General features: G+C 42.1%; 1 protein-coding gene across 4 annotated transcripts in view; it reads left to right on the forward strand.

The window, feature by feature from the left end:
* Positions 1–25,991, forward strand: part of PALLD (palladin, cytoskeletal associated protein) — a 328,505-nt gene that overhangs the window by 294,272 nt on the left and 8,242 nt on the right. For all 4 annotated transcript variants that reach the window (XM_044297022.1, XM_044297030.1, XM_044297039.1 and 1 more), the window contains 4 exons: positions 6,624–6,773; positions 13,543–13,637; positions 15,596–15,728; positions 25,650–25,857. In XM_044297022.1, the coding sequence (XP_044152957.1) occupies positions 6,624–6,773; positions 13,543–13,637; positions 15,596–15,728; positions 25,650–25,857 (586 nt within the window). The remainder of the gene's footprint in view (positions 1–6,623; positions 6,774–13,542; positions 13,638–15,595; positions 15,729–25,649; positions 25,858–25,991) is intronic.

A 25,991-nucleotide genomic window follows, 5' to 3' on the forward strand; every position in this document is an offset into this window, starting at 1 on the left:
TCCCTCCTCACCCTGCAAACACAGAGCTGACAAAGTCCGGAGGAGTTCTCTTCTCTGTACTCTTCTGCTGACTGAGTAAGTGTCTGCAGAGCATTGCACAAGAACAGGTAGGGGGAAGATCCTGTGTATATGAACAGTGCCATTGTACTATACAGCTGGGACTACACATAGTCCTACACATATAACATGCTGCTGAGTATCCCTGCAGTCAGACTGCAGACAGGGTAGCATATTACTGATCATTTTTACAGTGCTTTTTTTTAACATAACTCTGAATAACCCCTTTTAAGGCAATTTTTTTTTAGCTTTAGGAGCAGGAACTACACAGCTCTAACTGTAGTGATGCTCCCATTCACTTCAATACACAATGGGCTGTGTAGTTTTAGCACTGAATCCAACAGTGGAGTTACAACTAAACATATGATCAGCAGAGGAGCAAATAAGTGCATAATATAGTGCAATTACAGGAGTTGTCCAAAAATTTTATATTTATAGGCCATCAATATCAAAATTCTGAACAACTCCTTTAATTGCACTATGTTATGGACCTATTTGCTTTATGTCCTGATAAAGAGGGAAATGCTTTGATATAATGTGTTTATTCATGTAGGGCTTTATGAGGGTCTCTAAGGGTGATTTTTGTGGAGTTATCTTTGTCAGGACAGATATTCTTCTAGGGCTAACACAGAGGAATACATACTGTGCTATAGCCTACATTCCTGACTTTTTTTTAAAATTTTTATAGCCTCAACAGTGTACGGTAGTTTACCATTCAAGCATTGTTCTTAGGAAGTCTATGATAGACTGGTAAGACCAGAGCGTTATTATTGACCCTGGAATCAAGTGGACTTTTTGTGGGTTGATCACTGGTCATACTGCTGGAAGTTATGACTATTTTTTCGATGATTTGTATAAACTTATCTGGGGCTTTTTTGTTTTAGTAATAGGGTATTAGAAAATATTATAAGCTTACCTGGCATTAATGATGTATTAATCACGGTGAGGAATGCATATCTGATGCGGACAGGACTTTCCCCAGACAATACATGCAGTGTAAGCTCACATACCACAGATGAATACCTCAATGCCTGTAAGTATGTACCGCAACAAAAGAGGGCCTGTCACATACACCCAGTTCCAAGCATTGTGTTATTTGGCTAATAGTCAGAACTTAAAAATAAATTCAGCGTTATATAAAGAAATGACAGAAATTGTTTTCCAATTTTCTTTTTAAAAAATGTGCACAGTTTAATTACATTTTTGTAGGACTAGTTTTTCTAATTTGCAGTCCATGTTATACTTGGAAGATAGAGTGTATTGGCCATACTCCTTAATAAATGTTTAACGTTCCATCTCAGAATAGCAGGGCAGCCGGCGGTGCGGGAGAAAAAGACGCCCATTATTTATACTTCCCAGACTTTTCACTTGCACTCAATGGGACCTTTCTTCTCTTCTTTCCACATTACACTTCAGAAACTTGAGATCAATGAATGTCATAAAGGGATATTTCTTATCCTTGAGAAAATTATTAGGGTTGGCAGATTGCATCTCCATTACACTTTACAGACACAGCAACAGTATCGTAGCAACCTGTTTATTAGACAATATGCTAGACATTCCAGAAGTAAACTATTAGCATCCACGCTGGGTTCACACACGTCTGATGGGCTGGAGAGAAGCCTAATGAAAGTTTATGTTAAGCCTGTAGAAAGGCAGCATCTAATTAGTGTGATTGCATACATCTCCACTTAACAGCTCAGATTAAATCGACATGACATGCTGAGAAACTGTGCATGTTTTACTTTTCTTATTTTGCATTGTTTAGGAGTTAAAAGATATTTCCTCTCTATTCCTATCCAAGGCTTAGGTCAATATTCTTCTTACAATACACCAGTGGCAACAACACAGTAATATAAAAGCTGCCATGTTATGTGTCGGATGGCACAGTGGAGATAAACCATCAGTAACCTGGAAAATGTTGCTGCTATTGTAAATCGGAGGACCTGTCGCCTCTCCAGACATGTTTGTTTTAGTAACTATTTGCATTTCCCATGCAATAACAATTCAGGAGCATCAATTCTTATGACTCTATGTTGTGCCATTCCTCTGTTATTCCTACTTCAAGTTTATGAATGAGTTGGCAACAGTCTGCAATAATGTCCAGCTGGGTGTTACCAGTTGGGGGTGTTTCTGCACAGATTTACCCTATCCTATGAGTGGTAACACCCAGCTGGACACTGTTGCAGACTGTTGGCAATTCATTCATGAGCTACTAGTAGCAATAACAGAGGAATGGTACAACATAATGTTATATGAATACGCTCCAGTATTATTACATTATGAATGCAAGTGTGGAGTGTAGGATAAATACCTGGCAGGTGACAGGTCCTCTTTAAAGGGATAGACCAGGATTTCGAAACGTCACATCACTGTACTTGTCCGTGGGCTTTGTCTGACATTGCAGCTGATTCCCATTGAAGTGAATGGAGGTTGAGCTGCAATACCACATACAGTCCATGGACAAAAGTGGAGCTGTTTCTGGTGACAAAAAAAAAGATAATTTAATTTTTGCAAGAGTTTGTAACCACTCTTGGCTGCCACAACAACCATTTTCCTGGGGGAAGCGGCAGCCAGCCAGACACTTACAAAGTGGCTCTTTGTTTGGGTTAGTAGAGGTGTGCCCTGAGCGTGACATTCATATACCCTAATAGGGCACATGGATGGGTTTTGTTTTCATGAGACAACTCCTTTAAACGTATGGAGACTTGTTAAGGTCTTGTTTTTTTCTGACACGTAACCTTGTGCTAGATTAGCATTGGTGATATCATTTAAGTTACCCAAATAGAAATAGCAAAGCCTCAGGTATTTATCCCACACCCCATACTTCTCTGCGTGGATTACATTAAAGGGGTATTCCAGCTGCTACAAATGATCTCCTATCTTCAGGGTAGAGAAAAACTATTAGATCAGTGGGGTCCTACTTCTGGGAGCCCCACCAGTCACAAGAGTGGGGACCCTGTACCTCTCAGAGCCTCTTGAAATGAATGGATTGCCAGGTCGAGCATGTGGACTGCTGCTCCATTCATCTCTGTAGGAGTTCTGGAAGTAGACGTGCACTGTACTCTGAGGGGTACAGCATCCCCTTTCTTGTGATTAGTGGGGTCCTAGCGGTAGCAGTTTGAAAGTTATAACTCGTTAGCGACCATCTTGCAGTGTAATATTGCCGCTGATTACCCGATGAATGAGCAAATGCTCGATGATTGGGTAATTGCAATTTTTAAGCATGCCTAAAAGTTATTGTTTGCCGGTGGCAGATCGTACTGTCTAATCCAGGTCTGTTGCTGGTAAATAATGATTCTGTATGGGGACAAGTAATTGCATTAGCAATTGCTCCGCCCCATACTGTGGAGGAGATTGCTGCATATAATAGCAGCGGTCTCCTCCACGCTGACCATGCGATTGCCAGGAAGGAACACTTTCTACCCAACAATCATCAGCCGCATCTGCTGGTCTAATACCAGCCTAAAGAGTGTATTAGACTGGCTGTGTAATACTGCCACTGATTACCCAGGCAAATTGAATCTTTCAATAGGCCTTATGATCTCTGTATATAAGGCCTTTTTCACACGGGCGTTGCGGGAAAATGTGCGGGTGCGTTGCGGGAACACGCACGATTTTTCCGCGCGAGTGCAAAACATTGTAATGCGTTTTGCACTCGCGTGAAAAAAATCGCGCATGTTTGGTACCCAAACCCACTTGGGATCGGTGTTCTGTAGATTGTATTATTTTCCCTTATAACATGGTTATAAGGGAAAATAATAGCATTCTGAATACAGAATGCATAGTACAATAGGGCTGAAGGGGTCTGATTAACTCACCTTAATCCACTTGATCGCGAAGCCCGGCATCTCCTTCTGTCTTGATCTTAGCTGTGTGCAGCAACAGGACCTGTGGTGACGTCACTCCGGTCATCACATGATCCATCACATGATCTTTTACCATGGTGATGGATCATGTGATGACCGGAGTGATGTCACCACAGGTCCTGTTGCTGCACAGAGCTAAGATCAAGACAGAAGAGATGCCGGGCTTCGCAATCAAGTGGATTAAGGTGAGTTAAATTATTTTTTATTTATTTTTTAACCCCTCCAGCGCTATTTTACTCTGCATTCTGTATTCAGAATGCTATTATTTTCCCTTATAACCATGTTCTAAGGGAAAATAATAATGATCAGGTCTCCATCCCGATCGTCTCCTAGCAACCGTGCGTGAAAATCGCACCTCATCCGCACTTGCTTGCGGATGCTTGCGATTTTCACGCAACCCTATTCACTTCTATGGGGCCTGTGTTATGTGAAAAACTCTGAATATAGAGCATGCTGCAATTTTCACGCAACGCACAAGTGATGCGCGAAAATCGCTGCTCATGTGAACAGCCCCATAGAAATGAATGGGGCGGAATACTCGCCCGTGTGAAAGGGGCCTAATACAGCCTTTAGAAAGGACCTTATCTCTTTAGTCAGTTTACAAGGAGATAACGTTATAAGCTTTTCCCCTGAATTTAAATGAGCACAATGAGTATAGGGTCTGAGTATTTATCTGAGTGTCTTCATTAAGTAAAGGTCTATTACTTGGTCTGATGGTCAGGCAGTGCGAGCTCCAATCAAGGATAACACATCCATCGGCACTCATTTGCACTGGTCTGATTACACAGGTCATCTGCACTGGTCTGATTACACAGTGGTTTACCGGGGGCAGATCGCTATTAGACAGTGCAATATGCTGGTCATAGGATCTCACTAACGAAGAAAAACACTTCAGTTTTGTCCCCATTCATGTAAATGGGGACAAAACTGAACGTAACAGAGTGCACCAGAGCACATTCCGTTCTGTTTGGTTACGTCCCCATCGTGGACAGAATAAGGCTGCAAGCAGCTTTTTTCTATCCCCGATGTGGTGCGGAGCAAGAGGGATCCGTCATGACACACAATGTAACTCAATGGTGCCGGATCCGTTTTCTTGGACACAAAAGAAAATGGATGCGTCACCCATTGACTTACGATGGTTTTAGTGACTTATCTGTTGTGGCTATTTTAGAGATATTATAATTGGATCTGTTCAATACGGATGCAGCCGGTTGTATTATCATGACGGAAGCGTTTTTGCTGCGTTCAGATGTGAAAGTAGCATTAGGCTGTGTTCACATCACGTTTTATGCCTCCCTTTGATGCATACATTAGAAAAAAAGGAAACAAAAACGCAGCACACTACGTTCTTGTATCCTGCAGAGTATAAATAAAGTATACGTTTTTTTACAAGGTCCATACCTCAATGGGTCTGAGATGTTTTGGTAACATGAGGGGGACCTAGACAATATAAGGCAGGTGGTTATGGCTGATCAATGCTTAGATATTTCCAAAGAAACCTACTGTTGTACACGGGGAGGACCGCGGGATCGGGGGAAGATTTATCAGACTGTTGTAAAGTAGAACTTGCTTAGTTAGTTTTTCACAGCTCCTTTGGAAAATGAAAGATGGAATCTGATTGGTTGCTACGGGTAACTAAGCTGGTTCTACTTTACACCAGTTTGATAAATTTCCCCCCAGTGTTGGTTTTTGCTTGTAGATACATACACATATCTGAATGGAGAAAGAGACCGTTATGCTACCTACGAGCTATTACTGGTAGTGGGGTCTTCCTGCTGACACGTGGCACATTCTGTACAGCACACACAATGAGCAGGCGGTGTTCTCATACAGCCAGGGGCTTGGAAGGTACAGCTAAGTAGGAGAGATGCTGGATTTATTGTGCTTTCATCTGTGTCCAATTACATGATTCATCGTCTTTATAAAGCAACAGTAGTCGTACATGACCATTGGAAAGATGGGGGATGGGGGTTAAGTTTGCTGTCAAGTCCATGTTCTCATACGAAAAAGACTTTATGAATGTTGCAGTAGGGTGGCTGGGAAATCACTTGAATGAAGTTCCCCATTCTGCTTCAACGATGGGGTAATATGAAGGATGATAGGCAGGAAGAGTTTATAGAAAAAATAAACTTGTTAGGCCTATATGCTACACATTGGCAACATAGGTCGATCGGTGGAAAAACATTTCTGATGATATCTGTAGCTGGCATCTGTCAAGTAGACAGGGATGTCTGACTCTTTGAAAATGTTGAAGCATCATGGAGACCCAATAATCTGGATAGGTAGCCCTCACTGGACCCAAGGCAAAAACTGTTTGCATAGTGCCCATTTTCCATGCTGCATTGCTAAGACTGTATTCATTAAGGTATGGCTTTGCTGGGTTTTCTGGAGTCTTCTCTCTGAAGCAGTACAGATTCCTCCCTCTGATTTCATGCCTCTTTGGGTGGAATGCATGATATTCCCACAAAGTGAGGATGTCTTGTAACCTTTCAGAGATTAGCATTCTTGGTTAAATCCATTTTCCTTATGTTTAAAAAAGCTTTTCGATCAGTGTGCTCATTTCTTTAATATGCTGGGATAGAAAGCGGTATACGAGCAGCCGCCTAGACCTACCGCTGTCATATCTGTATGTGCTTCTTGATACGTGTCATTTCTCCTACAGTGACTAGCTTCTACTTATTTTCTCTGTATCTACAGATTTATTGGTTTAAAGATGGCAAACAAATCTCAAAAAGAAGTGAACACTACAGGATCCAGAGAGAACCTGATGGGACCTGCTCCCTTCATACTTCTGCCTCTCTCCTGGATGATGACGGAAACTATACCATCATGGCTGCCAACCCACAGGTATTGTTATCTGAGAGCACATTCAAACAAGAACTCACCTTCATCAAATGCCAGTTCAACCACAGCAATTTATCTCTACCACGCAAGGGCGTGGTTGATATATTTCATGTGTATCGTCATTATAGGAATTGTCCATTCTGAGAAAGTCTGATACCAGACATCCTAATGGATTTGTCAATTCATATACTCATTAGAGATAAAAAGTTACCCGGGTATGTATTTTTTGTATGAGGAGTAATAATTACGCATAATTAACACAAAATAAATTAGTCTGGCCATTTAAAGGGCATCTGTCAGCAGATTTGTACCGTGAAACTGGATGACCTGTTACCTGTGCTACTTTCACACTAGCGTTTTTTGCTGGATCCGGCAGGGTTCAGCAAAAACGCTTCCGTTACTGATAATACAACCATCTGTATCCGTTATGAACGGATCCGGTTGTATTATCTGTAACATAGCCAAGACGGATCCGTCATGAACTCCATTGGAAGTCATTTGGGGACGGATCCGTTTTCTATTGTGTCAGATTGTGTCAGAGAAAACTGATCCGTCCCCATTGACTTGCATTGTGGGTCATGACGGATCTATTTTGCTCCGCATCCCAGGGCGGAAAGCAAACCGCAGCAGCTAATATATGTTGGTATGCCTTTTTTCTTTGTATGCTGCATTATTTCCTACAGAGGCATCTTTCATTGAACGTTTATTTTGCAATGGAAGCCTATAGGCGACTAATGCGGTTGCGTAGCTATAGAATGGAGGGATACAATGGAAATCTTCTCCATGTTTAGCTCCAATGTACGCTGCAAAGTGCAGTGTGAAAATAGCCTGACCATTAAATAGACATATATGGTGAGAAGTACATGTTTTAAGGACAATTTAAAGAAAACCTGCCACTAGGTTTGGGTCCACTAAACCACCAGCAGGTTGTACCAGGGTCAAAGCTGTCCATTTCACCATTTCAGCATAAGGTATAAAAAAAAATATATAAATTACGAGAGAAGAGTCCACAGATGAGTCCAACACATTCCACAGTACAGTACAGTTCACTGCGCATGTGCCAGACTCCTCTCCAAAGTCTTCTCAGTAATACCTAGTGCTGGAATGGACGGTTTTGGCATGGGCATGTTAAACCCTAACTGTGTCCTGGTGGGTTAAAGGCCCCAGAACTAGTCCCCTTTAAGACCGATTGACACATATCAATCTTGAAGGTGGAGTACACATCAAACTCAACCAGCTGAGCCAGATATTCCTAAATGAGAGATAACAAAAACATCAATATACATATCTAGATAAAAGGGAAAAAGTAAATGGGAAGAGGAGGAAATCATTGTTTAATATTAGGAACACAAGGGTGACAGGAGCATGAGAAAATACAGTACTTACTTTCTCTTAATGCTTCATCTTGCAGAACCCTTGAATGTGAATCCCAAATCTGGCGGTCACATTTACTTAAACTCTTAGGCATTGACTGCCATGAGAAAAAAATGAAATAAGCGATTCCTCTGTGACATAAGACTGCAGAGCGTGGAGATGGGAATATAATATTACAGATCAGCTAAAGTGAAATCTACGCCCGCTAAGGCTGTTCCGAATTTCGGGCCAAGATAAAAACACAAAAAGGATTATATGCTAAGCAAATAAACTCTTGTCATTGCCGCACCAAATAATCCAAACATTAGATCTGTGTTGTGTTTCCGATGCTGCTAGGTTACAGGCCCTGGCTGTCGGGAGGTCTGCTGCGCCTTTTCCACTTTTGTTTCAAGGATTTAAGCAGGGTCAATTTGAGTTGGCCTATTTTAGGACTTCCAGCACTAGGGACCTTCTTTGCCTCCAAGTTCTAAAATTGATGTCATTATTGCAGTGCAAAAACGTGCAGGAATATCTTTATTATACTATGTATTATGTACATTCACATGGGTATACAATATGAGAGTGTAATTTCAATGCTCCTCACCTTTCCTTTCCAGGGAGACATGCTAGATGATCACATCTGTAGAATATTACTAGATATAGCCATCGCTCTCCCTTTCTAGTGTAATGCTTCTAGAAACTAAATGCCGGTATTGTTATTAGAAGAATTACTCTCTGCATTTTGCAAGTTGATAATATTTAAGACTCCTTTCACCATTACATTGTATACTTGTATCATTTTCAGTCGCATGACCAAGTCTCCCCCTTCTACTCTGATGTGCTCTGCTACAAAATGAGTGAATAAAATAGGGGCCAGATTTATCATGACTCTGACAGCTCACTCCACTTTAACATATGGCTAAAGTCAGTTTTAGCCAAGTCAGATTTATGATCGGCCCTTTAAGACTGTAATAAATGTGGTTTGACGGTAGCAGTTTATCCGTCAGTAAGCAGCTTTACAAAAGTCGCACGTCTTTACGAAAAAGTCGCAAGTTTTTATGAAAAAGTCGCATGTTCTATTAAAAAGTCTCATAAGATAAGCATGGTCCTCACTGGAGTGAAATTGCGACTTTTATGCGACTTTTTAAATAGTCCCAATAGTTAATCTTTCTAGAGATTAATTTACATAAGAAAACACGCCCAATTTCAGAAAATTGGCGAGCATAGTGCAGAGCAGAAAAAAGTTGCAAATTTGTGCGCAGTTTTAGCGTTTGGGACTTTTTTGGGGACTTTTTCACTCCATTATTCTGACCTGAGCTAATGATAAATCTGGCCCAAGGACTGTAGTAGAGAACACCATAACTCTATGTTCGCATCTGCATCAGGGGCTCACAGACTCGAAAATATTTGATGGCAAACCTAGTACAATATGCAGCACTATTTATTTTCATCAACACAATGGAAGCCTCCCGTTGTATGGTGGTTGGGTCCACTGGGCACCAGTGGTATCTGGCACTGCGTTGTGGTTTACGCAGTAAAAGGAAACCAGGATGCAGATGAGCACAGAGCCCATCAGAAAAAGTCAGTCAGCATATTCCTAACATGGGACACATTCTTTCTTGTATTAATCACACCGAAGTAACACATTTACCATCTCCATACAATGGCAGTATGCTTAGCATGACAAATCAGCATTACTGTCCCTGGTAGATAGTAAGCCATATATTACATGTGTATACAGAATGATGACATGTTTACTAAGTCAGGATGCTGCATCTTGCTGTTTATCCCAGATGTGATCCTAAGTGTTTAGATTATGATGAGATCTACAGTGGAACCACACATCAGTCCAGGACATCATGTTCAATAAACTGTTAGACATACTACGCAGTCATGAGAAAAAACTAAGTACACCCCCTTTGAATTCTATAGTTTTACATAACATAGTAAAAAAATCTGTTTCTTAGAAGGTATTACAACTAGGTAACACAACCTGGGATGAACAGCAAGACATGACAAGTTTCAGTGTCATCATTTATTTAATAAAAACTAGGCTTAAATGCAGAAGCTCTTTGTGAAAAAGTAAGAACATCTTTGCTGCTTCTATAAGAGGGTACGTAGCAGCCAGGTACTGCTGCTAATCAAATGCCCTTGATTAAATAATAATTAGCAAATGTGAATACATTTATCAAAGCAGAAGTTTTGGAAGTGTGCTGCTCGGCAGCATTCAGACATGTGTTAAAACAATGCCAAGGAGGAAAGACGTCAGCAGTGATCTTAGAGAAGCATTTGTTGCTGCCCATCAATCTGGGAAACAATTTTAAGTCCGTCATTTTACAGTGAAAAAGATTATTCACAAGTGGAAACCATTCAAGACAGCTGAATATCTTCGCATGAGTGGACATCCCAGCAAATTCATCCCACGGTCACAGCATGCAATGCTCAGATAAATTACAAAAATCCCAAGAACTACTGTACATCTAAGATGCTACAGGCTTCAGTGAGCATATTAAATGTTCAAGTTCTTGACAGTGCAATTAGAAAAAGATTGAACAAGTATGCTTTCTTTGGAAGGGTTGGCAGGAGAAAGCCTCTAAAAAGAACATGGCAGCAGGCCTTAAATTTGCAAAGTTGCATCTGAACAAACCTCAAGACTTTTGGAACAGTGGGGCACATTTATTAAGACCGGCATTTTAGAAGCCGGTCTTAATAAGTCCTATAGCTGGCGGTGGATCGCCGAAGTTATGTAGAGGCACCGGCGGATCCACCTCCGCTTCTAAATGTAAGACAGCTTCCTTGGTATCTTACATTTAGACCTTTTTCTATGCCTAAACCAGGCTTGAAAAATTATGAATTAGACTGGGTTGCCAGACTGTCCCCTTCCCCACCCTCGTCCACTTTTTTAGACCTGGCGTGAGCGGGGTAGAAGTCGCAGATTCTGCCGCACCATGACATGTGACATAATCTGTGCCAGACAGCCACAAAAGTGTCGTATATCTTGTCATATATGACCCCCAATGTTCTTTGGACAGATAAGACCAAAGTGGAGATGTTTGACCATAATGCACAGCGCTATGTTTGGAACAAAAACAAGGCATATCAGTACAAATACATCCACAGTGGTGGGGAGGTGATTCTTTTGTAGCCACAGGACCCCAACACCTTGCAATCATTGAGTCAACCATGAACTCCTCTGGGTAGTAAAGTATTCTAGAGTCAAATGTGAGACCATCTATCCAACTGCAACAGGACAATGATCCCAAGCACATCAGAGATTCTTCATCAGAATGGCTGAAAAAGAAGAGAATCGAGGTATTGCCATGGTCGAGTCAAAGTCCAGACCTCAACCCAATTGAAATGCTGTGGAGGGACCTTAACAGAGCTGTGCATAAACGAATGCCAACAAACTTCAATGAGCTGAAGCAATGTTGTGAAGCAGAGTGAGCTAAAATTCCTCGCGAATGATGTGAGAGACTAATAAAGTCAGAAAATTACTACTTCAAGTTATTGCTGCTAAAGGTGGTTGTACGAGCTATTGACTCACAGGGTGTACTTAGTATTTTCATGGCTTTTCAATTTTGGCTTCATTTTTGTTGAATAAATACCTAATTTTAAGACCTTCTAAGGGCTAAATGTTCCAAGCAGATCATACACAACCCAGTGTGGTACCCCAGTATAATTGTTTGACCATGCAACCAGGAGACAATGGGGTACATTTACTAACCATATCTAATAACTGCACTAGGCAGACAAAAGATACACCAAATTGATTTCAGTGGCTCAGGCTGTATGATAAATTTGCTGCATCTTGAAACACGTTTGAATAACTTTAAACCACCTATTAGTTGGCTTACGTTGCACAAGATTTTGGTGCAGTGTTGTTGGCACACAGTGTCCCATTTGATGCCATGCCCCTTCCCATGAAAACACCCCCCTTTTCCTCAAGGCCACCTCTCCTTGTCTAGTGAGGCATAGAAACTGTCTACATCACATCATAATGTGGTACAAGGTGTGTACACGAGTGTTCTGTTCTCATTATACAGTGCTGCCCATAATTATTCATACCCCTGTCAAATTTTGACTTAAAGTTACTATTATTCAACCAGCAAGTAATTTTTGGATGGGAAATGACATAGGTGTCTTCCAAAAGATAATAAGACAACATTATTGTGGAAAAAAAAACATTTCTCAGCTTTTATTTACATATGAGCAAAAAGTGTCCAGTCCAAAATTATTCATACCCTTCTCAATAAACAATAATCAATAGAAAAGCCTTTATTGGCTATTACAGCAATCAAATGCTTCCTATAATTGCAGACCAGCTTTTTGCAGGTCTCCACAGGTATTTTTGCCCATTCATCTTTAGCAATAAGCTCCAAATCTTTCAGGTTGGAGGGTCTTCTTGCCATCACCCTGTTCTTTAGCTCCCTCCACAGATTCTCAATTGGATTCAAGTCTGGACTCTGCCTGGGCCACTCCAAAACGTTAATGTTGTTGTCTGCTAACCATTTCTTCACCTTTTTTGCTGTGTGTTTTGGGTCATTGTCATGCTGAAATGTCCACTGGTGTCCAAGGCCAAGTTTCTCTGCAGACTGCCTGATGTTGTCGTTGAGAATCCTCATGTATTGCTCTTTTTTCATGGTGCCGTTTTCTGTGATTAGGTTCCCTGGTCCATTGGCTGAAAAACACCCCCAAAGCATTAGGTTCCCACCACGTTTGACATTGGGGATGGTGTTCTTTGGGTTGAAGGCTTCTCGCATTTTACGCCAAATGAAGGAAACATCATTGTGACCAAACAATTCAATTTTTGTTTCATCTGACCATAACACAGAAGACCAGAAGTCTTCTTCTTTGTCCAGATGAGCTTTTGCAAAGGCCAAGCAAGCTTGTGTGTGCCTTATCTGGAGAAGTGGAACCCAGCAGTGTGCAGTGTCCGTTGGATTGTTTGCCTTGAGACATTACCACCAGCAGAGCCCAGATTCACTAGGATGGCCTTGGTGGTAAACCTTGGATTCTTTTTCACCTCTCTAACTATCCTCCTGGCCAGCACAGGTGTCACTTTTGGCTTCCGACCACGTCCTCTGAGATTTTCCACAATGCGGAACATCTTGTATTTTTTGCTGAAATGTAAATAAAAGCTGAGACATTTTTTCCCCCACAATAATGCCTCTTGTACATCGTCTTATTATCTTTTGGGAGACACCCATGCAATTTCCCGTCAAAAAATTACTTGCTGGTTGAATAAAAGTAATTTTAAATCAGAATTTCCTTGGGGTATGAATAATTATGGGCAGCACTGTATATGTATTATATAATTAGGAGGAGGGCTCTCAAGTGTTCCTTTATTATATGTTGTTTCTCCTTACAATATGTATAAATATTTCTTCAGTCAATTTATAGATTTTTTTCTAATTAATAGGGCAGAGTAAGCTGCACTGGGAGGCTGATGGTACAGGCTGTGAACCAGAGAGGAAGAAGTATTCGCACACCAACATCACAGCCCCATGTTAGAAGGTATATTATATGTTAAAGAAGCACTCCAGGACTTTCTTCTTTGTCTATACTGTGCAGCTATACACCAACAGCTACTGTAGTTAGAGGGTGGTGGCTTTCACTCTGTGTAGATTTTATCCACGCTATACAGTTTCTGCCACACTTGGCAGTCTTTTTATCTGGTGTTTTCAGTTTATTGCTATGGGTCTGGGTCTTGCTCTCTCTCAGGTGCTTTCCTGGCTCAGCATCATTCAAACCAACTCTTGCATGTTTCCACCCTCTACAGTCTCTCTTTCTCTACAGACATGACCAATAGTGATGGCCTTCTCACAAGCCACACTTAACACGCACTCTTATTGGCGCTAACCTGTATCTCCTTTTTATATATTTCCGATTCCACCCACATTGATGCCAGAACGCATTGTCTCCACAACACTCTCCCAAGTAGTAAGCCCAGGCTGAACCCTGCCTAATGCCATGTTGTCTCTAATTGTCAGCTGAGGGAAAGCCACCATAAGCATGAATATAAGACACATATGGTACAAAAAATGTTACCATATTAATAGGAAATTCTAAGCGGATCACAGTTTGCTGACAGGGAAGCTGGAAGCTGCAGTAAAATTTTCCCTAATACCTTGTTTATTATGGAGAATGTTCTCCTTCCTAAACGAGAAATTACTTAAACCCACTGTTTAAAGAGGACTTGTTGGCTCTACTGACATTTGTGTTGTAATAAATACTTATATTTCCCAGAGAATAACAATTCTGGAGCATCTTATTTTATAACTCTATATTTTGCTATTTCTTAAGTTATTCTACTTGGAAATTTCTGAAGGAATTAACATCTGGCCATTAATATTTCCCTTGCCAATAGGGATGTCTGCCAGTCTCAGCATGTAGGGACATGCCTCATTGTCCAGGACAATGGCAGCACCCAGTTGTCAGTTTATTCATACATTTCTAGAAAGAATAAGAGAGACACAGCACAATGCAGAGATGCTTCTGAATTATTTTATGTGAATATGAGTATTTACTAAAATACACAGGTCATAAAAGCTGACACTTCACTAAACATTGTAGGGCAAGTGAACAAAGAATCTGACCTCTGGCCTAGGTCTTATATGTCATACATAAAATAAATGGGTGATTAGGGTACTGGCATAGAAATTTTGGCGCAACTCCTTTTTAATTTGTGACTTTTTCCATTTCTCTGCCATCCTCGCCACTTTTGTAAGGGAGGGGAGGGGTTCAGTTCTGGTGCATGAGTGGCCCAAGATGCGCCACAATTTATAAGGGGTGTGGGTTTTAATAATTGTTGCACATCTCGCACCAGTCCAGCACCAATTAAAGGGGTTTCTCTGAATTATTTAAAATGGTCCCCAGCAACCTGTCTTAGAATATGAGCAAAACTGGTTGCCTCCTTTGCAGAGCTGTCTAGAGCAGAGAGGGGGCAGACCTCACTACACTCTGCACTTGCATATACTACATATTGGTGGGTTTTCCTGTTAGGCTGCTCAGCCATGATGACATATCTTAGGTTGAATCACATCACTATCATCTATTGTAGAGCAGTGTATTGAGGACCCATACCCTCACCCCAGTAAGCAGCTCTGCAAGTGGAGGCAACCAGTGCTGGTCACATTCTAGGCCAGGTTGTTGGTGGCCATTTTAAATCCCGGGGAACCCTTTTAAGACTACAAACAGACATCTTAATAAATATCCCCCTTTATCTGCTATAGGTATTCGTTCAATGTTAACCCTCATACTTTTCTATTTCTTTAAAAATAAAAACATTACTCAGACATGATGTATACACTGCATATGGTGTCTTACCACAAGACTGTGAAACAATATCCTGGAATATTTTTATGTAGACTTTTGGCCACCCGACATTTTTGGCTGATAGCATCATTGTCTAGCTTCGTGTATTGTAAGTGCACATTGCTGTGGAAGGAAACTATTTTACTTTTTCGTTGTAGACCCCGGTCTCGGTCAAGAGATAGCGGTGATGAAAATGAACCTATCCAGGAGAGATTTTTCCGTCCACATTTCTTGCAAGCTCCTGGAGATCTCATTGTTCAAGAAGGAAAGCTTTGCAGGATGGATTGCAAGGTAATGAATCAGGAAAAGATCACAGCTCACTTATACTGCTGAACGGAACACGTACTGTAAATCATAGTCTGCATTCTGTGAACTCCGTTTTTCTAGAAAATGTAAAAGTTTTGGCAAAGGGTATAAAAAAAAGGATATCCTAGTAGATAAAAGCGGAATTAATGCACAGCCAGCTTCAAATAGAGCCCGAAGGTCAACCTATCTGCTCTGACTGGTCCACTGAGTCTTCCCATCCCTGCCAGTGCCACCCAGAAACCTGGAGTGGCAGGGACTGACATCACAGGTGCACCGGGAGTTAAGTATGTTACAACATGTATTCCAGGATTAGTCTTTATTACACTTCCTACTTTCAGCCTATTATATACTCTTCTGGTTCATCTGAGCTCACCGTTAAGCAATGTGACTTCATGTGTTTACACAACTGCAGTGCGCAAACTAGGTGACCACTGCTTGTCTGCAAGGTCCACCAGTACCAACTGCGAGTAATGTCATGAGATGGTTCAAAGCAGTTCATACTACGTAGGAGAACTTTAGAAAGTTAAGCATCAGGGGAATGCAATTTAGAGATTATTGGCACATGTGTAGTGAGGTAATGCTTCAAAGAGAGAATTGTTCCATGTCTCTTCCTGCCTCTTAAACCTTTCTATGGGAAAGGAAACTTGAGAAAAGCTTATGATATTCATAGCCACTGATCAGGTAATAGATCTAGACTGCGCTGAAAGACAAATTAGCTGGTGTTGTCTTTTGTCACTTAAAGCAGCTTAAATCCGTACAGTTATTTCTGAGCTAGATTTCGTCTTTTGAGTAATGAAGCAGCATGCACTTTCCGCTGGGCCAGTAGTTGCTTCCCAGAGACAGCATAGAGGAGCTGTGAAATGCTTGTGCAGATCCAACAACCAGATAATACACACCAAGAAGTGTCTGTCTTGTACAGGAGGGACCCATTCTTCTTGTTTGTCACTCCTCCGGATTCACTTCTGATTTGGAATAGCAAAAACATCACATAAAATATCGGACAGTGTAGACTAGATTGTTAGTAGAATAGTTTCATTACTTTCATGAAATGAGCCATTTTAAGTATTGCTTGGCTTTTACATTGGTTGAAACTTATGCCAATTATTAGGTACGTTTCTACTAGTGCTCTTTCTTTGGTAATGGCATATTTGATGTGGCACCCACAATCATCATCGGCACATTGCCCTGTGAAAAGAGAGATTGCGCTGCTGGCAAAGTGCATGGAGGACAAACGACTGTAATAATAATTATTCATCCCTCTCTAACTTGAAAAGTCATTAAAATATGCACCAATCCACTTACATAATTCACATATATCATGTGCCAAAATTTTGGCTAAATTTTGGTGCATCTTAAAGGGAACCTGTCACCGGGATTTTGTGTATAGAGCTGAGGACATGGGCTGCTAGATGACCGCTAGCACATCCGCAATACCCAGTCCCCATAGCTCTGTGTGCTTTTATTGAGTAAAAAAACGATTTGATACATATGCAAATTAACCTGAGATGAGTCCTGTCCCTGACTCATCTCACGTAGAGGGCTCATCTCAGGTTAATTTCCATATGTATCAAATCGTTTTTTTTACACAATAAAAGCACACAGAGCTATGGGGACTGGATATTGCGGATGTGTTAGCGGCCATCTAGCAACCTCAGCTCTATACACAAAATCCCGGTGACAGGTTCCCTTTAAGTCATCCCCTCCTAAGCTATGGTCCCTTTTCAAACATGGCTCAAAAACCCTCTAAACACATTATGATAATAAATATGATGCAAAGCATTGCAGTATGCCAGTTTGGGGGCAGAAATGAAGCTGGAAGTCTGACACAATTAGCTTAGTAAATCTCCTCCATAGGTATATTTCTATATTCTTGTCTATACTCTCTTTTTCCCACCCGTTAGATATAGGAAGCCCAGTGTCAGCTCTTTGTAAGGTTGGTTATAAGATACAAAGAGTAGCACTTCTCAGTAGAAATCCCTCCATATGTCACAGTCAGAGATCAAGTAAATCCCGAACAGGCATACACGGGTGCACTTGATGTACATCTGGTAACTTGACTACTTGACGAATGACACTCCATGGCTAATTTTTTAACACATGGCAGCAATCAGATGTTGACCTCACGCGCTTTGCACAGCCAATGACATCCCCTGTCGCGTGGGATGTTTATGATACCTGTCTGTGCTGAGAGTTTCATAAAAATAAACTACATTGCTGTATATTTATGGGGCATGTATACGAGGCTTGACACACTATGAGCCCGCAGCAATAACCAACCGTAATACCACTGTCTGAAATGTATCTGCAACTCTTTGTACAATGTATTATACTAAAGCCAATTTAGCTAGCTTTACTCATGGAGAGACTGTAAGGCTAGGCTAAAAATCAGCGCCAAAAACTAGTACAGAGCTTCCCCATTGATCTCAATGGGGAATCCATGCGTTGAAGAAAACCACAGAAACAAGATAATAATGCACTTATTAAAGCAGATGCAAGCACTATATATGGACTAAGTCCTCACCCTGATATGATAATGTCTGAGACACTTAGTCAATATATTTTGATCAAAACACATCTAAGCCCGCCACCAAGCGTCAAGGTGGTCTCAGGTCAGGCGGGTCCTACGCTAAACCTACCTAAGCCATTGGGCTTCTATGTTCAGGAGCGCAGACACCGCACATATGGTGTGCTGCTCCTAGTAACCTCCATGTGCATCAAGCAACCAATGGGAGGAGGAGCAAGCACAGCCATATGTACCACCTAATTATGGCGCTCATTGGATAGAGGAGGGGGGCAAAAGTGCAGAGGAATGCTACTCCCAAGATACTAGGTGCGCATTCACACTTGAAGGTGCCACTCCCTCAAGCAAACACTACATAAACAAAAAATCACAGAAAAAACTAAGATAAAAACATCCTGCACGATATGATACAAATTTGCGGATGTCCCTGGCCATATTATTGAAGAAAACCACAGAAACAAGATAATAATGCACTTATTAAAGCAGATGCAAGCACTATATATGGACTAAGTCCTCACCCTGATATGATAATGTCTGAGACACTTAGTCAATATATTTTGATCAAAACACATCTAAGCCCGCCACCAAGCGTCAAGGTGGTCTCAGGTCAGGCGGGTCCTACGCTAAACCTACCTAAGCCATTGGGCTTCTATGTTCAGGAGCGCAGACACCGCACATATGGTGTGCTGCTCCTAGTAACCTCCATGTGCATCAAGCAACCAATGGGAGGAGGAGCAAGCACAGCCATATGTACCACCTAATTATGGCGCTCATTGGATAGAGGAGGGGGGCAAAAGTGCAGAGGAATGCTACTCCCAAGATACTAGGTGCGCATTCACACTTGAAGGTGCCACTCCCTCAAGCAAACACTACATAAACAAAAAATCACAGAAAAAACTAAGATAAAAACATCCTGCACGATATGATACAAATTTGCGGATGTCCCTGGCCATATTATTGAAGAAAACCACAGAAACAAGATAATAATGCACTTATTAAAGCAGATGCAAGCACTATATATGGACTAAGTCCTCACCCTGATATGATAATGTCTGAGACACTTAGTCAATATATTTTGATCAAAACACATCTAAGCCCGCCACCAAGCGTCAAGGTGGTCTCAGGTCAGGCGGGTCCTACGCTAAACCTACCTAAGCCATTGGGCTTCTATGTTCAGGAGCGCAGACACCGCACATATGGTGTGCTGCTCCTAGTAACCTCCATGTGCATCAAGCAACCAATGGGAGGAGGAGCAAGCACAGCCATATGTACCACCTAATTATGGCGCTCATTGGATAGAGGAGGGGGGCAAAAGTGCAGAGGAATGCTACTCCCAAGATACTAGGTGCGCATTCACACTTGAAGGTGCCACTCCCTCAAGCAAACACTACATAAACAAAAAATCACAGAAAAAACTAAGATAAAAACATCCTGCACGATATGATACAAATTTGCGGATGTCCCTGGCCATATTATTGAAGAAAACCACAGAAACAAGATAATAATGCACTTATTAAAGCAGATGCAAGCACTATATATGGACTAAGTCCTCACCCTGATATGATAATGTCTGAGACACTTAGTCAATATATTTTGATCAAAACACATCTAAGCCCGCCACCAAGCGTCAAGGTGGTCTCAGGTCAGGCGGGTCCTACGCTAAACCTACCTAAGCCATTGGGCTTCTATGTTCAGGAGCGCAGACACCGCACATATGGTGTGCTGCTCCTAGTAACCTCCATGTGCATCAAGCAACCAATGGGAGGAGGAGCAAGCACAGCCATATGTACCACCTAATTATGGCGCTCATTGGATAGAGGAGGGGGGCAAAAGTGCAGAGGAATGCTACTCCCAAGATACTAGGTGCGCATTCACACTTGAAGGTGCCACTCCCTCAAGCAAACACTACATAAACAAAAAATCACAGAAAAAACTAAGATAAAAACATCCTGCACGATATGATACAAATTTGCGGATGTCCCTGGCCATATTATTGAAGAAAACCACAGAAACAAGATAATAATGCACTTATTAAAGCAGATGCAAGCACTATATATGGACTAAGTCCTCACCCTGATATGATAATGTCTGAGACACTTAGTCAATATATTTTGATCAAAACACATCTAAGCCCGCCACCAAGCGTCAAGGTGGTCTCAGGTCAGGCGGGTCCTACGCTAAACCTACCTAAGCCATTGGGCTTCTATGTTCAGGAGCGCAGACACCGCACATATGGTGTGCTGCTCCTAGTAACCTCCATGTGCATCAAGCAACCAATGGGAGGAGGAGCAAGCACAGCCATATGTACCACCTAATTATGGCGCTCATTGGATAGAGGAGGGGGGCAAAAGTGCAGAGGAATGCTACTCCCAAGATACTAGGTGCGCATTCACACTTGAAGGTGCCACTCCCTCAAGCAAACACTACATAAACAAAAAATCACAGAAAAAACTAAGATAAAAACATCCTGCACGATATGATACAAATTTGCGGATGTCCCTGGCCATATTATTGAAGAAAACCACAGAAACAAGATAATAATGCACTTATTAAAGCAGATGCAAGCACTATATATGGACTAAGTCCTCACCCTGATATGATAATGTCTGAGACACTTAGTCAATATATTTTGATCAAAACACATCTAAGCCCGCCACCAAGCGTCAAGGTGGTCTCAGGTCAGGCGGGTCCTACGCTAAACCTACCTAAGCCATTGGGCTTCTATGTTCAGGAGCGCAGACACCGCACATATGGTGTGCTGCTCCTAGTAACCTCCATGTGCATCAAGCAACCAATGGGAGGAGGAGCAAGCACAGCCATATGTACCACCTAATTATGGCGCTCATTGGATAGAGGAGGGGGGCAAAAGTGCAGAGGAATGCTACTCCCAAGATACTAGGTGCGCATTCACACTTGAAGGTGCCACTCCCTCAAGCAAACACTACATAAACAAAAAATCACAGAAAAAACTAAGATAAAAACATCCTGCACGATATGATACAAATTTGCGGATGTCCCTGGCCATATTATTGAAGAAAACCACAGAAACAAGATAATAATGCACTTATTAAAGCAGATGCAAGCACTATATATGGACTAAGTCCTCACCCTGATATGATAATGTCTGAGACACTTAGTCAATATATTTTGATCAAAACACATCTAAGCCCGCCACCAAGCGTCAAGGTGGTCTCAGGTCAGGCGGGTCCTACGCTAAACCTACCTAAGCCATTGGGCTTCTATGTTCAGGAGCGCAGACACCGCACATATGGTGTGCTGCTCCTAGTAACCTCCATGTGCTTAGGTAGGTTTAGCGTAGGACCCGCCTGACCTGAGACCACCTTGACGCTTGGTGGCGGGCTTAGATGTGTTTTGATCAAAATATATTGACTAAGTGTCTCAGACATTATCATATCAGGGTGAGGACTTAGTCCATATATAGTGCTTGCATCTGCTTTAATAAGTGCATTATTATCTTGTTTCTGTGGTTTTCTTCAATAATATGGCCAGGGACATCCGCAAATTTGTATCATATCGTGCAGGATGTTTTTATCTTAGTTTTTTCTGTGATTTTTTGTTTATGTAGTGTTTGCTTGAGGGAGTGGCACCTTCAAGTGTGAATGCGCACCTAGTATCTTGGGAGTAGCATTCCTCTGCACTTTTGCCCCCCTCCTCTATCCAATGAGCGCCATAATTAGGTGGTACATATGGCTGTGCTTGCTCCTCCTCCCATTGGTTGCTTGATGCACATGGAGGTTACTAGGAGCAGCACACCATATGTGCGGTGTCTGCGCTCCTGAACATAGAAGCCCAATGGCTTAGGTAGGTTTAGCGTAGGACCCGCCTGACCTGAGACCACCTTGACGCTTGGTGGCGGGCTTAGATGTGTTTTGATCAAAATATATTGACTAAGTGTCTCAGACATTATCATATCAGGGTGAGGACTTAGTCCATATATAGTGCTTGCATCTGCTTTAATAAGTGCATTATTATCTTGTTTCTGTGGTTTTCTTCAATAATATGGCCAGGGACATCCGCAAATTTGTATCATATCGTGCAGGATGTTTTTATCTTAGTTTTTTCTGTGATTTTTTGTTTATGTAGTGTTTGCTTGAGGGAGTGGCACCTTCAAGTGTGAATGCGCACCTAGTATCTTGGGAGTAGCATTCCTCTGCACTTTTGCCCCCCTCCTCTATCCAATGAGCGCCATAATTAGGTGGTACATATGGCTGTGCTTGCTCCTCCTCCCATTGGTTGCTTGATGCACATGGAGGTTACTAGGAGCAGCACACCATATGTGCGGTGTCTGCGCTCCTGAACATAGAAGCCCAATGGCTTAGGTAGGTTTAGCGTAGGACCCGCCTGACCTGAGACCACCTTGACGCTTGGTGGCGGGCTTAGATGTGTTTTGATCAAAATATATTGACTAAGTGTCTCAGACATTATCATATCAGGGTGAGGACTTAGTCCATATATAGTGCTTGCATCTGCTTTAATAAGTGCATTATTATCTTGTTTCTGTGGTTTTCTTCAATAATATGGCCAGGGACATCCGCAAATTTGTATCATATCGTGCAGGATGTTTTTATCTTAGTTTTTTCTGTGATTTTTTGTTTATGTAGTGTTTGCTTGAGGGAGTGGCACCTTCAAGTGTGAATGCGCACCTAGTATCTTGGGAGTAGCATTCCTCTGCACTTTTGCCCCCCTCCTCTATCCAATGAGCGCCATAATTAGGTGGTACATATGGCTGTGCTTGCTCCTCCTCCCATTGGTTGCTTGATGCACATGGAGGTTACTAGGAGCAGCACACCATATGTGCGGTGTCTGCGCTCCTGAACATAGAAGCCCAATGGCTTAGGTAGGTTTAGCGTAGGACCCGCCTGACCTGAGACCACCTTGACGCTTGGTGGCGGGCTTAGATGTGTTTTGATCAAAATATATTGACTAAGTGTCTCAGACATTATCATATCAGGGTGAGGACTTAGTCCATATATAGTGCTTGCATCTGCTTTAATAAGTGCATTATTATCTTGTTTCTGTGGTTTTCTTCAATAATATGGCCAGGGACATCCGCAAATTTGTATCATATCGTGCAGGATGTTTTTATCTTAGTTTTTTCTGTGATTTTTTGTTTATGTAGTGTTTGCTTGAGGGAGTGGCACCTTCAAGTGTGAATGCGCACCTAGTATCTTGGGAGTAGCATTCCTCTGCACTTTTGCCCCCCTCCTCTATCCAATGAGCGCCATAATTAGGTGGTACATATGGCTGTGCTTGCTCCTCCTCCCATTGGTTGCTTGATGCACATGGAGGTTACTAGGAGCAGCACACCATATGTGCGGTGTCTGCGCTCCTGAACATAGAAGCCCAATGGCTTAGGTAGGTTTAGCGTAGGACCCGCCTGACCTGAGACCACCTTGACGCTTGGTGGCGGGCTTAGATGTGTTTTGATCAAAATATATTGACTAAGTGTCTCAGACATTATCATATCAGGGTGAGGACTTAGTCCATATATAGTGCTTGCATCTGCTTTAATAAGTGCATTATTATCTTGTTTCTGTGGTTTTCTTCAATAATATGGCCAGGGACATCCGCAAATTTGTATCATATCGTGCAGGATGTTTTTATCTTAGTTTTTTCTGTGATTTTTTGTTTATGTAGTGTTTGCTTGAGGGAGTGGCACCTTCAAGTGTGAATGCGCACCTAGTATCTTGGGAGTAGCATTCCTCTGCACTTTTGCCCCCCTCCTCTATCCAATGAGCGCCATAATTAGGTGGTACATATGGCTGTGCTTGCTCCTCCTCCCATTGGTTGCTTGATGCACATGGAGGTTACTAGGAGCAGCACACCATATGTGCGGTGTCTGCGCTCCTGAACATAGAAGCCCAATGGCTTAGGTAGGTTTAGCGTAGGACCCGCCTGACCTGAGACCACCTTGACGCTTGGTGGCGGGCTTAGATGTGTTTTGATCAAAATATATTGACTAAGTGTCTCAGACATTATCATATCAGGGTGAGGACTTAGTCCATATATAGTGCTTGCATCTGCTTTAATAAGTGCATTATTATCTTGTTTCTGTGGTTTTCTTCAATAATATGGCCAGGGACATCCGCAAATTTGTATCATATCGTGCAGGATGTTTTTATCTTAGTTTTTTCTGTGATTTTTTGTTTATGTAGTGTTTGCTTGAGGGAGTGGCACCTTCAAGTGTGAATGCGCACCTAGTATCTTGGGAGTAGCATTCCTCTGCACTTTTGCCCCCCTCCTCTATCCAATGAGCGCCATAATTAGGTGGTACATATGGCTGTGCTTGCTCCTCCTCCCATTGGTTGCTTGATGCACATGGAGGTTACTAGGAGCAGCACACCATATGTGCGGTGTCTGCGCTCCTGAACATAGAAGCCCAATGGCTTAGGTAGGTTTAGCGTAGGACCCGCCTGACCTGAGACCACCTTGACGCTTGGTGGCGGGCTTAGATGTGTTTTGATCAAAATATATTGACTAAGTGTCTCAGACATTATCATATCAGGGTGAGGACTTAGTCCATATATAGTGCTTGCATCTGCTTTAATAAGTGCATTATTATCTTGTTTCTGTGGTTTTCTTCAATAATATGGCCAGGGACATCCGCAAATTTGTATCATATCGTGCAGGATGTTTTTATCTTAGTTTTTTCTGGAATCCATGCGTTAAAACATACAGCGCTTTTTCTGCTTGTGGTTTTAAAAACCGCACCGTGGGAAAAAAAAGGGTCCTGCCCACTCTTGATGCAGAATCCGTGCCCGCAATTCCATTATAAATGGCCAGGAATGAAAATCCTCTCTGAAACCGCGCTCAAAACCGCCCAAAAAAAACAAACTTTAGGAAGAAAACCGCGTAGAAAAAAAAAAACCTGATAAAGATTTAAAATCTGGCTTGTTTCAGGTCCTGAAAATACTCTGTGAACCTAGCCTGAGGATAGGTCATCAGTATAAAATGCCTGCACATCCCCTTTAATATACCTTAGGCCTCATGCACACAACCGTTGTGTGTTTTGCGGCCCGCAAATTGTGGATCAGCAAAACACAGATGGCGTCCGTGTGTGTTCTGCAATTTGCGGAACGGCGCAGACAGCCATTAATATAACTGCCTATTCTTGTCCACAAAATGGACAAGAATAAGACAGATTATATATTTTTTGCGGACCACGGAACGGAGCAACGGATGCGGACAGCACACGGAGTGCTGTCCGCATCTTTTGCAGCCCCATTTAAGTGAATGGGTCCACATCCAAGCCGCAGTATTTGCACCCACCAAAACAACGGTCGTGTGCATGAGGCTTTATTAACATGTTATAACTATATTATTTTTTCACAACAGTAATATTCTATGCATTTTGTATAAAACAGGTGAGTGGACTACCAACTCCTGACCTGAGCTGGCAACTGAATGGAAGACCTGTCCGTCCAGACAACTCTCACAAAATGTTGGTGCGGGAGAATGGCGTGCACTCCCTGATCATTGAGCCAGTGACCACTAGAGATGCAGGGATATATACGTGTGTAGCCTCTAACCGCGCTGGCCAGAATTCCTTCAGCTTGGAGCTCATAGTGGCTGGTAAGTATTGGTACAGTACAGGTCAGCCATTCTCTAGTAACAGAGATGTCCCTCTTGGTATTTGGCAGTGAGGTAACGGTCGGTTAACCTGCTATGGTTTGCCATATTATTTTTGGCACCAGATATAGCTCAAA

Source organism: Bufo gargarizans, chromosome 1 (genome assembly GCF_014858855.1).
Source record: "Bufo gargarizans isolate SCDJY-AF-19 chromosome 1, ASM1485885v1, whole genome shotgun sequence".
In the NCBI taxonomy this organism is placed as follows: Eukaryota; Metazoa; Chordata; class Amphibia; order Anura; family Bufonidae; genus Bufo; species Bufo gargarizans.